This window comes from Hylaeus volcanicus, chromosome 2, assembly GCF_026283585.1.
Source record: "Hylaeus volcanicus isolate JK05 chromosome 2, UHH_iyHylVolc1.0_haploid, whole genome shotgun sequence".
NCBI classification, from domain to species: domain Eukaryota; kingdom Metazoa; phylum Arthropoda; class Insecta; order Hymenoptera; family Colletidae; genus Hylaeus; species Hylaeus volcanicus.
In genome coordinates, this window is record NC_071977.1 from 13183427 (window position 1) to 13197153 (window position 13727).

The 13727-nt window shown below is 34.4% G+C and overlaps 1 protein-coding gene across 3 annotated transcripts in view; it reads right to left on the bottom strand.

The window, feature by feature from the left end:
• The window catches only part of LOC128872384 (myelin regulatory factor-like protein), a 90603-nt gene that overhangs the window by 21045 nt on the left and 55831 nt on the right, over nt 1–13727 (bottom strand). For all 3 annotated transcript variants that reach the window (XM_054115018.1, XM_054115019.1, XM_054115017.1), the window contains exon 2: nt 2940–3033. In XM_054115018.1, the coding sequence (XP_053970993.1) occupies nt 2940–3033 (94 nt within the window). The remainder of the gene's footprint in view (nt 1–2939; nt 3034–13727) is intronic.

Below are 13727 nucleotides of genomic sequence, written 5' to 3' on the forward strand. Positions count from 1 at the left end.
CTTGACATAGTCTGTGTCTGTCGTGCAGAAATGACCAAAGCCCGTTGCAACTAGATCGTTCAATTTAGGGACTCAACGCGATGAGTTTCATGGTTGGCAGGAAACGCGTGCCATTACATACACACTGGTAAAGCGCATTACATCTGAATTCTTTAATTGGCATGATTTGATTCGGGGCTGCCTGAAGCGAGAACGTTTTGTCGTTACTGCGAATTCGTGATTACTAGTAGCTTAGTAAATTTCGTCTACGTATAATAGCAACTTCGAGCAGGATGCATAGTTATAGGAGGAATTCAAATTTCTTATGCAAAATCTTCTTTGTATCTTGTATAAATTCCCTGCAATTTTCTGTTGATTGGTAATGATAACGTAATCAAGAACGCCACTTAATTTATCACGTAATTGGAATCATAATTACGAATAACAATGCGCCAATACCTACATGAAGCTAGTAAAGAGTGCCTGAAATACAATAAAAAATTATGCTTGCGAGTTGAAGAACCAAATTGCAAATGTAGGTAGTCGGTACAAGCATTATTATTTAAGAATATTTCACACAATAATTATTTGAAACATTAACAATGCTTCTACTGATTACCCACATTAGTAATTAAAAGAGTATGTAATCAATAGTTTTATCCACATTCTGCTGTAAGCAATCAAACTGTGCTTTTTTGTTTGTTCCCCCATTTATGTGTACAAGTAATTGGAATTAATAATCTATAGTTGCTTGTTGATAAGATCAATTACGGTAATACGCGTAAATGTAATACAAATTTACCGTAATTGCGTTTACGACCAAACGACTACACGTAATTATCTCAATTATTCTATTTTGCTTGATTCGCTTTTTACGCCAAGATTACACATGTTCCTTCAACAGGTATACGAAAGAGATAAAATAAAATTGATGTTCGTACTTTGTGTTCATCTTTTCGAAAATTGATGCAGCTGCAAGCGCAGCCAATATTTCATCGGCAACATATACGCAACGCGCGTTTAAAATACTATAGAGTTAGATCGATCTGTTTATTAATCATGGACCGCGAAGCTTGCGATAAGTAATCTCTTTCATAGGCAATTTTGAATGGAAAATGAGATACTGAAGGGAATTATGCGCCGATGATTGATGGAGTGTGAAGTCGAGATCCTGATTGCGGTAGAAACGCATAAGCACGTGTGCTACTAATGTAGGCGTCAACGATGGCTTCCGACGAAGTTGAATCCCGTCGTTGGATAGGAAAACATAAATTCTTTCGAAAGTGGAACACTTTCGACTACTATCATCGAAAGTGTCCACTTAATAATTACATTTACATTAAAATTGAAATTGATATTCATGGATCACATACTATAGGTATATATGGAGAATTATCTCAGCATTATTGCAAAGACTTATAAATAACGACAAACCAATATGCATATATTGTAATATATATGTAGCAAATTTTTAATTGAATAATGATTTGATGTATACTTCTTTTAGTCAAACAAATTATTCTTAACTTTCAAACATTGATATACAGTGAGTGTAGAAAGTATTCGTATACCGATCAATTTCCAAAAAAACTGTGTAAAATTGTAATTTATTAACTTAGTTTTTATAAACAATGATATTCTACATATTCTCGAAAATCTCTAGAACATATAGAGTTGAAAAAAAAATAGCTATTTATGTATGTTACGAAATTAACAAAAAAAAGAACAATCGATATATTATAATATTATATAAATATTGAAGCAATAAGTATTCGTACAACTGTTTAATGTTTAAAACTTCATTAAAAAAAAAAAAAATTTACATTAATTTACAAGTATATAATACTTCCTTCGTGGGATTTCCTTTTGATTTTATAATTATTGTAACTCTTCTAAGCATTAACTTAACTAAATTATTAGTTAGAAGTTAATAAGAAATGGGATCTTTTTCCATTTCTTTATTAGAGCTATTTTTAAAAGTACTTTCCTGGAAATTTGATGTTTTTTGATTCGTACGGAGCAATAAACTAATGTGTTTACGTTACAAACTCTACTGTAAATGGTTCGTCATAAGAATCGTACAAATACTTATTGTTTCTATACTTTTACCCAGTTTTCGCATTTTTTTGTTAATGTCACAAATTATATTAACTAGTAAATGTTGTTTGGACTATATCTATCTTGGAGACTTCCGACAATATGTACAATATCATTGATTATAAAAACAGAAGTTAAGAAACTACAATTTCACACAAAAGTATTTTTGGAAATTGATGGGTGTACGAATACATTCTACACCCACTGTAGGTACAGGAAGACATAATATTCATCTATATTATTAAGACAATTATTATTAATATTAGACTTTAGTGATATGTCATTCTTTAAATAATATATACAAAATAGTGTTTTAATATAATCCCTAAAAAAACAATTGTATCTGTCATTGCTTAGATTTAAATGTAATGACAGTACATCCATACAACGCATCCACATGACTCTTATAACCTAGAATTCAATTTATTATTGCAACACTATCGTCTTTTTGCTCTCTTTTAGTCATAGATTAATCCCCTGCGGCTAGTCGTAATAGTGTCACCATTGAATAGCGATAAAACATTTCCAGATAAAGCAAATGTATCACTATTTTAAAACTGACCAACATTTAAATACGTTTAAGTACATTCGTACTCGATATTATATACACACAAGTTAACGTTTTTATAAAATTTGATATATCAGTTTTTAAATGTTATTCAAATAAAAAACAATATAAGTGAATATAAATCAATATTCATAACTTCTTTATTTTTATAAATATAATGTATGTTACCTACGACTTCATAATCTAATTGTTAAAAAAATACGTATAGTTATCGTAATAGTTCTCAAATATTTAAAATTATGTTGGTTTTCAAACAAGGTGAATTTTACTAGAAAATTTTTGTGTAAAAACTCACGTGGCTGGTTGTTCACTGTCACTGTTTATAAAATCTTCCAATTGCGAGAAGTCCAGAGCCTCGTTGTCTATGCCTCCGACGAAATCACCCCGACCTGAAATTTGAAAAGAAAACGTCAGTCTCGGTTAGTCTCACCTATCCTCTTACTCTAGGATACCAATTAATAACGATCACAAAACATCGTCGTGACGTAAGCACTCCATAAATCTATCCTTTGATAACGTCCGCCAGTACGTAATTATTAATAAAATCAATTTTTTCCCCTTATAAAAGTTCGTTCATCAAACTCTTATGCAGATCTTGTTAACGTACAGTACACAATCATATCGAAAATAATCGTATTCGTTGCATACATATTACACTCCAATACACAAAGAATAATACAAATCAAAATATTCTCGATTCGTTTATAAGAAACGTTGTAATTCAAGAAACCGTTCAAAGTAGTGTAACCTAAGCAACCGTCCTCTACGTTACAATTTAACAATCTACTACTACTAAATTAATTTACTGCCGCGACGTGGAGATTGAAGATTAACCTAATCGAATGAATGCGCAACGTGTCTGGCACTATTATATGAACGATATAAACCGCGATAAGCAAATGGCTGTGTCACTATCAGTATTATTGTTTCGAACGGATAATGCAGATCAAACGCGTCCGTGCTAATATTCTAATCTTAAAAGTAAAAGCACGCGATATTTCAAGGCGACGGCTGCCGGCTGCTGCGCATATTCGAACGATGTCGAAATAATACCCTTACGTGTGTTCGATCGAGGGACCTTTACGAAGACCTCGACGTGAAATATGTGTATACGAGACTCTGCATCAGTCGTTCTCACCTGCGATGCCTCGTTACTCCCACGCGGATGTCTCTCTCACGGTATATACCTGAATTATTTGCATCCTCATTCCTGCCGTGACTCCGTTCAAGAAATGACTACCTCGACGCGTTGATGAAGACGCGTGTGTACGAATCGAAAATTTACAGACAACTATTTCGAATACGTTTAGTGAACAACGAGTGAGAAGATTTGATAAAAAATGAGGCCGTTACAATCGAATGACAATTTTTAAAATGTAAACATATTTTTCTGAAGAATAGATTTAAAATATATTAACACTAAAAATGCTAGTTTTTTTTTTACTAAAAATGCCAGTATTTTGTTTTCAAATTTAGTTCAATTGCGATGCTTTTGCTACAATTTTGAATAAGAATTGTTATGAAGCAGAAGAAAGACTAATTATAATGATAAATTGATTTGCCACCCCCACTTGTAATTTTGGAAGGTATGATAGTATATTTGTCCCATGTATTAGGTCTACTGGAAAGTTCCGTCCATTTTTAGAATAAAACAAAATAATAAATTTGTCATGCCTTGAATTTGAATGAATCATATAATTTTTATCATTATTTATGACATCTTGATAGCACGATTGCAATTTGTATGTCATTTTTAGTGAATATGCGCATACTTGTTGAAACTTGTTGCAACCGGAACCGATAGAACTTTCTGGTAGACCTAATATGTCGACCTTATTAACGATGCTTTCTACAATCTTCACTGACAAAACAGCAAGAGACTAAAGTTAATCTTTACATCATCTACGCGCCTTCACCTACAATCAAACTATCGACATCACGTTCCGCTTAAAATCGAATAAAAAATATCCCGAACTGCTTTCGTTTATCACCAAAAAATAAACGAGTTGTTCTGGTAGTTTATTTTAAGTGCTTCGAACAGTATAATAAAAAAACGATTGCTTTAAAATACGGGGTTTCCTTATTTGCTTAAAATGCGGCACGAACTCCCCGGACGACTCAATATAACGCGTTCGTGCATTAATAACTGCAACGGTGGTAGTGCGCAGCAATGGTTCGAGCGTAAGAGAAAGTGTGGATTCATTGAATGGACAAGAGCGAATTTCACGGGCAATTGGAGTTGGACGACGACGCAGTTGAATGAACAAAGTGTCAACGTTGCACGGAAGCTATCGACAGAAATCGCTGGAACATCCAGGGATGGTGGATCCTTCGCGATATTTCCGACTCACGAGGTTCCCGTTGCGAGGAAAATTCCGATCGAGAGAAATCCTGCTCTGTTTCATCCTGCAACCGCAGTGAACGATTTTACGAGACATTTTTGCATTCGTGCCCCACTTAAACTCTACATATAAACTGAAACGTGTCGTTGTCAAGCAGAAATAAACGATATTCTTATAAATTTTCGAATAAGGAATGAAAAGTAAACTGGGGAGTGTTGGATCAAAAGTGGAATTTGAATACTAGAATAAAATATTTCACAAAGGACCAATAAAAATTTAAGTGCGTCAATGGAACAACATTTGTTGATTTTGATTATTTAAAGGCACCCGTTGTTTATTATTTGCGAGGGTAAAGAAAATGTTATGCAACGTGGAACGAAGTTAATCTGTGTGGTCGATTTGTAGGCAGTGGATTTTTTATTACTGTTTCTTTATTCATGAGTATACAGCTTTTTTTATTATTCAGAGATGTACGAGTGTGCACTGAACTAATTTTGCTTTACAGTTGTAAAATTTGCAGGATTCCATCGAACCGATTAAATTATTTGCATCTTAAATTCTAGAAACAATGAAATAGGATTTGTTGATTTTGATTATTTAAAGGCACCTGTTGTTTATTATTTGCGAGGGTTTTTCACTATTCAGAGAAGTACGAGTGTGCACTGGACTACTTTTGCTTTACAGTTGTAAAATTTGTAGAATTCCTTCGTGTCTATTAAATTATTTGCATTTTAAATTCTGGAAGCAAAGGAGGGTGTTAAGAAATACCCATTTGTGGCATCGCCTGGAAATGAAAAATTCATGCAGGTTCTTTTAGAGTGTCTCCCAAGGAACAAAAAATGTCCGTATCACTTTCCCGAGAAACGACGGGAAAGTTGTCAAAAATACGTTCAAAGTATGAATGTGATGATAACGAAACTTACGTATATTTTACATTTCGTCGTCTTCTTCTTCGGATATCGAACCGTCTTCGAAATAAGTATTAAGGAACTCAGCAGGCAAATGAATTGAAGCTTGAAATCGAACAAATCCAAAGTACTATATAATCATGGCTACATGGGAACAGCAACCAACAACGCGTACTGCGACTTTGCATCCACATGAGTGTGCAAGTATGGCTTCTAGTGCGGTTTTACTTTTATCAATTAGTACATATACAAAGTATTTTAAACTATTTGAATGTCGTGAATGCAGTTTCGTTTGAAGTACAATGACGTTAATTGGTTCCACATCAATCTGGTATTTTTTAAAATCAATATTGTATGATGGCACTGCGACTTGAAATTCAAAATTTCCGCTGTCATTTATATGGTCGGCGTAATAACCAGATGCTTGCTTCATTTGGTATGTTCCACATGCGTATAAGCATAGATCGTTGTGGAAACTCGGAAACCATTAACAGTTGAACAAATTAATGAATTGAAATTCATTACAAAATATCAATACAATGTCGAAGTAATCGCAGGACGTATAAAAAGTCGTTAAATATTTCGAGGACAGTTCGATATCCGAAAAAGAAGACAACAAAACGTAAAATATATGTAAGTTCCGTTATCATCACATTCATACTTTGAACGCATATTTGACAACTTTCCCATCGTTTCTCGGAAAAGTGATACGGACATTTTATGTTCCTTGGGAGACTCTCTAAAAGATCCTGCATGAATTTTTCATTTCCAGACGATGCCAAAAATGAGCATTTCTTAACACCCTCCTTTCATAAAGAAGGCCCCTGTCGGGGTCGAAAATACTAAATTGGAATTGCTCGAAAATTATCCGATTCAAGGTATTGTAAATGAACACAAATGAAGATTCGAACAGTTACTTTCATCGTCAGCTACATCATAAACTAAGTTTATTTTAGAAATTCCATGATTACTTATCCTGACCACCCTTTTTTGAAGCTTACTCCCACAGCGAGTTGTGGGAATTGGGCCAGCTGTTTTTGAGTAGCGCGCGTAAACATTCGCGTGTGGATGTCGCAGAATACGATGCGATCACGTACGAAGGTACCTTGGGTACACTTAAGCGTTTAAGACTCCATGTCGAGTGTCATAACTCGTTGCTTCCGGCCAGCCATTCACGGCGGCAACCAAGTGTAAGGGCGCCTTTAAGACTTCGGGGACGAAAAATATTATCGTACGAGTATGGTTGAGTTGGCGGTGAATAGGGCGTTCAACGATCAACCGACCGACGCGTAATTTGTTAACTAAACACCGGCTTACGATTTTCAACTCCTTTCCTCTCAGCCTCGTGTTTGTGTCTGTATATCCTGATAGAGTAAGATAAAACAAACGACGAAAGACTGAAAAGAAAGTCATTATTTTTGTAAAAGATGTTCCAGATTCACTTAGAAAAGAATTATAGATTATGTGGACATCGTAATATTACTAAGCAATGTATAATTATAATATATTGCTTATATATAATTGTAATTTGTAGGAAAAATTTCGTCTTTCGCAGTTTAATATAGAATTTAATATTGAACACAATTGTAAATTAGGCAGACTGTGTATTAAAATCGAGCACAATCTCAGTTTCGAACGTGTACATGCAAGTTTCTAATCCAAATGATCCTGCTCCTCAACTAAATGATCCTGTTTGCATACAAAGTCGCGTGGTTGTCGAAAATGTGACTGTTGTGTGACTTGCAATGCCTATAAATAAAGTCAAAACAAGGTCACGCATTGAAACAAGTTTAAAACAGAACCTGTTTTCAGGGAGCCGGATAACAGTTTCTGAGATCCTCTTCTACAAAGTACATTATAATCGCCGCGTTCGCGAACGGATGAAACTGATTGAGGAAAAACAAGCTTCGGAGAAATCTTGTTCGCTACTCCAATCTCGAAATTAGCACTGAATTATTCACTTGCGGCGAACTATTTTCGGAACGATGCATAATTGATGGAAAAAGATGAAATTCGACCGAGAAATAAGAAATATTTAAGACATGTACAGTTTTTCAAAATTATAGTTGTAGATTAACAGAATCATTATACAAGAGAAGTAACAAGTATTGATATATTAAATTCAATGTATTAAAATAATTTCTGAGATATAAGCATAGACTTGACCTTTCTTTTGAGATCATTGATAGACAAATCAGATGACCACCCTTATTAACCCTTCGACTGCGAAGGGCATGGGTCCAAAGAAATGTTTACATTCGTTGAATCAATTTTTAAAAAATATCTGCTTATAGGGGATGACGAGACGAAACTTTTTTATATTTATAGTTTATTCGTAGAACGTTTAGTTTCGAAAATAAAAATTGAAAAGTTAGAAGTTCGTTGGAAAAATTGAATTTCAGAAAAAAGGTTCTCCAAGTTTTCAATTTTTGTCTCTGAAACTAAACGTCCTATGAATAAACTGTACATATACAAAAAGTTCCGTTTTGTCATTCTGTATAAGATCATATTTTTTAAAAATTCACAGCTACGCCTCTATGCTTCTTAGAATTTCCAGCAGAAATCGTCAGGCCAAGGGGTAAGCCTGATTGACATTCACGTAATCACGTAAACACGTAAACACTTCAAGGCCAATTGCTGTCAAACTTAGAAAGATACGACTCTCTCACAGACCTATATTAAATTACACAGTCTAATTCAGCTTTAGTGATCTACGTAACTATATTTCTGATGCTCTCTGTATACTGTCATGTTTTGTAATTCACAAACGCGCGCGTTTCAAGCGTTTCTCTCGTTTTTTCTTGGCCAGGTCTGTAGGAAAATCCCGGGCGACCATCGAAGGTGAAATGGCCTCTGACACGTGAGAAAATTCGCAATCGTCTCCCACCACCAAACAACTTTGTGTAAAGAAACGCGTCGCTCTCCATAACCACCTATACTACTCATATTATGGAATATACCCTGACGTGCAAATAGAAATCGATTCAGTTGTCGTGTACGAATATTTAGAGGATATTAAATTAACATTTACGCTATTTAAATTAATATCTAGTGAATTGTTTTACTCGATAATTTTTGTAACTAAAGGGAGTATTCCTTTTTTAACCATTTTTGAGCCCATTTTCATGATTTTTTTATAGTTAAAGTACTCGACATAAGCTTTCGAAATTGCCTACGTTTATTTGCACATATACATACAACATTCTATTATATTTACAACCGTTTTGCACAATTTGTTTACAAGTTACAGAAAAACAGAATATCTCCTTAATTCACCTTCCAGAATTCAGTATTTCGTTTTTCATATTTCATTTTAGAACCACAAGAGAAGTAACAAGTCTTAATATATTAAATTCAATGTATTAAAATAATTTCTAAGATATAAACATAGACTTAGCCTTCGTTTTGAGATCATTAATAGCCAAATCAGGGGATCACTTCAAGAGTAGACCAATCGCTGCCAAACTTAGAAAGTCCTGGATATCGTGATATAATTAATTCTATGCTTTCTTTTTACAGTGATCTCAAAGAACTATTTTAAATTAAACAGTCTATTAAATTTACAACTGTTCTGCGCAATTTCTTTCCAATTTACAGAAAAGTACGTCCTTAATATACCTTTGAGAATTTAGTACATTATTCCTGTTAAAACCACGATATATCTTCCAACTATTTCCAGCGTTACGTTTCTAAATATGCAGCGGGAAATCGCGTACTAAACGCGTAGAAATTCTTTGAAGTTTACAATCTGTTATACGTCTTCGCAACTAAACGTGAATGTATCAAATGCGATTAATTTTGTTTCATTTTAAACGACCGGAAAAGTAATGCAGAAAATTTGCCAGAAAGGATTCGCCATTTTGAAATGGTCAGACAAGTAATTGCTTGGATATGTATACATTGAGGCTAGTATAATAAACGCGACAGAAATCTGTGGGGTGAATTACACCAGTGGTTGGCTCGTTGCCAACCAATCCCTCTTCGAAGTATCGACCAAACACCGCCCCTCGGTGCAGTAAGATGGACTTGAATCTGAATATTATTACGACAGCTAAATATACGCAGACGTATACGTATACAATCTTAGCTTTAGCCAGGGAGTTGCAGCCAGTCTAGCAATTAAAGTTACTTTGATCTCTTTAGATTGATAGCATTTCTTTAAACTTCTGCGCGCTTGTGAATACCTAGAAAGTTTAGGCAGCTATTAGTCATGCATGATATATAGTCATAAATAATGTGAAATATTGTGTTTAATAAATGTACAAGAAAACACAATATTGCCTCCAATTACACATGTAATTAATCCTTGTGTATAAGTTTGATCTTTCGACAATATTCTTACGTATGTACGATTTCCCTCGGATAGTATTTCTAGTTAGTAGACTGCGGACGTTAATGGAAATTCATAATTTCACAGATACAGAAAAAAAGCTGAGACATAAATGAAAGTATGCCTTGTCTCCCAAAGTTCAACGTGTATATTATTGTTGGTATCGTATATATTTTTGTATTTGTGTACATTGTCATAAATTTACACATTTCCATTTGCTGATTACCGGTAACTATATCTTTATATCTTTTTCATAAATCGCGTAGTTCCTTTTTATATTTACACTTAATCCCTTCATGAAACGATTGCTATAATTATTGTAGGGTAAATGTAGCCAAGCTCCAAATATTGTCTAGAATATTTAATTATTTATTTTTAATTTCTTTACTCCCTTACTTATTTTTAATTTTAATATTACCCTCTGTGACTAATAACTTCCTTCATTTTATTATACAAGTAACAGCCTTAACCAATAAAGTAGACGCAACTTTAATTAGTCATAGAGCAATCCAGGATCATGTTTCATTGAATATATTATATTTCTGGACTGCTTCGCGATCAATTACAGTTACGTCTACTTTTTTTCATTTATTTACTTCACTGTACAACTAAAAGGCTCACTCAAGCGTGACTACTATTCTACACGTACCAGAATTGAAGGCATCGAGGGACTAAAATAATTGCACGCATATGAAAACCGTGTTTTCTGTACAATCGCATGAGAAACTGAGTACAACATTTTTATTCTGTAAAAAAGGACGGCCGACACGAGACGCGAAAGTGAGAAACAGACAAACATACACGTTTGTCCGTAACAATTTTATTGTCTGGCAAAATCGTCGTGCCAGGATGGAGCATAGAGTAACTTTCTAAGATAAAAGATTGTCTTTTTTTCCACGGTGCGTCGGTACCGTCGACGACGAGTTTCACCGAGTTTCTGCCTTTTGCGTAATAATTACATTGTTATTAGGAACAAAGCAAAAGGAAGTCGTTAGTGGCTCGACGAAGCGACCATGATCCTACGTTAAATCGGTTGACTAAACGGTAAATCGCGAGATTAGGATTATAAACGGCTATTCCCTTCGTGTCTCGTCCGTTCACGCAAATTATTCCTTTTCGAGCGTATTAGGTTTAATGTATCGGCATCGTGCCGACAGCTGTGTTTGTATTATAAAGTGTTTGTCAAAAGAGGATTTGGGATTTTATTTCTTAACGAAACACAAAAGTTATAAAATATATCCAAATGTACACGTTATACAAGTAATACGAAATGTACAATTCACCACAAAAATAATTTTTTGTAATATCCTTAGCAAACACTATGAACACTATAAATAACAGGTTATTATGATGTCAAATAAAATATGGCTCATATTTCATGAAAAGTACTCGTAATTATTCGGATTTGTATAAGACCGAAAATCGCTTCAGCAGGATGGAGTCGAATGAAACGTACTGAGACGAGAGTTGTTTCGCGCCGTTATCGTTTTCGACTATCAAAACCATCGCCGAATCATTCAGATTAGACCTTGCTTCGTGCACACGTTATAATTAGTGTTGATGGTGTAACGTTGTTACGTGTTTACGTAAGTTCGTGCGCGAACAGTTTAAAATCGCATTTGATGGACCAAAGGCAAAGGTAACCTTGGCATCGCGGGCTTCGAATCGAATCTTTTTGGGTTCGACTATCGATCTAGTTGGAATGGCCGAACTCGTTACTTTTTGGGTCAAGGGTTCTATGCTGAAACATTCTGTACACCTCGATGACTTAGGATTAGGAAGACGAAATGCTTGCGAACATTGGAATGGTGAAGAAAAATAAATCAATTTTCATGTTATTTCGCTCTAATATTGCAGTAGAAATGTGTGGATGGCTCGTGAAATTATTTATGAAAATACTGAGCAATAAATGATATTTCAAAGGCAACATATTCAACTTCCATTGTGACCAGTTTATTGGTGATTTAAATTATAGATTATACAAATACAACTGAAGAGGTGACACTGTTTTCACAGATTTATTTTTCCCATTTTTTAATCCTTCAGGTTCCTCTTATTTCCACTTATTCAGTTTACATTTTATTTGTTACGTGAACAAACTTTTCCAGTGAGCAATCTAGTATCTACTGTAATAGTTTCGTTGATATAACAGCCAGTACCTCTGATTTAATCCACTGTTCAATTTCCCTCAATTTTTTCTACGTGAGTGAAAATTAACAAAATTGTCCAAGTTTATCCTAATTCGATAGACAGGAATTGGAAGGACAAACGAGAGTGTGAAGCCAATAAATCAAAGATATAATCGTTGCGTTTGGATTAAAAATAAAATTCAACAAAGAATTTCGTAATTATCGAATTACAAAAGATAAGCGCGATAAAAGAAGCTGGTTATGTAATTGAAAACGTACCGTGAACCACGTGACTTTTAATGAACATTCGAAGGAGGAGTTTCACCTCGATCGCGATCGAGGAAAAACAGTTTCTTCGCTCTTCTTTTTCTTTTTAGATATTTTTAAATATTTGCACTCGCGTCATTCATAGTGCGTGCGACGATTGTTGGCGATCACGCGTCAGAATTTCTACGGGATGTTAAGAGAACCGGAAGAGAAACAACATTTGTTGCAACGTAATTGACACGTGACAGTGCATATGCGCGGGATTTGTCGATATTACAAAAGACGACACGTACACGACGTAACAGTTTATACGTATGTACCTGTTTCTGTCGCGTGTAAACAGGACTCGTCTCGTGCATCATCTCTTCAAAGATATGTTTGAATTGCGATTCCATTGTGCCACGAAATACAACAAAAGATATATACGGACAAAGCAGAAGTAATTCGTGAAACATGATTAAAATAATGAGAAATTACAAGTGCGCTAGAAGAGCTACAAGAATAATATATGTTACTCTAATCGGGAGTTTCTCAGTTTTTTCCAAACAAACCGCCACTTCGTCAAGCCAGGTTTTTAATTTATTTACTTTAATTTTTCGGCGCTTAAAGTTGCACTTTAATTTCAAAAATAATGTAGGTTAGACGTTGGTGAGACATTAAAAATTCGTACTGATGATCGGCTGATGTCGATTGTTTTATTGTTCCTTATACGTCATATGCGTACGATCGCGGCAATAGTCGAGGTTCATTTATACATATATATGTCGCAGGGAAATGATAAAAATAGAGATTTGATCAAATCCCTAATGTAGATGATCAATTCACGGGAGATATTAAAATAACAACTCTGTGAGGTCATTTCCCTAATGAAAGTAAGTGATTTGATCAAATCCCTCGACTGTTTTAGTGAAAAGATGGAATAATATTGTTTAGATATTAAAAGTATTAATTTAGTAAATCATGCGTCGAAATATACGCGCAACCCGGAATATTTCGTATAGAATATTTCGCAACGCGCGAAACGCATTATATATATGTATATAATATTGAAAGTATTTATTTAGCAAATCATGCATTATTAAAAGTAGAATAGGTAATACAACATAT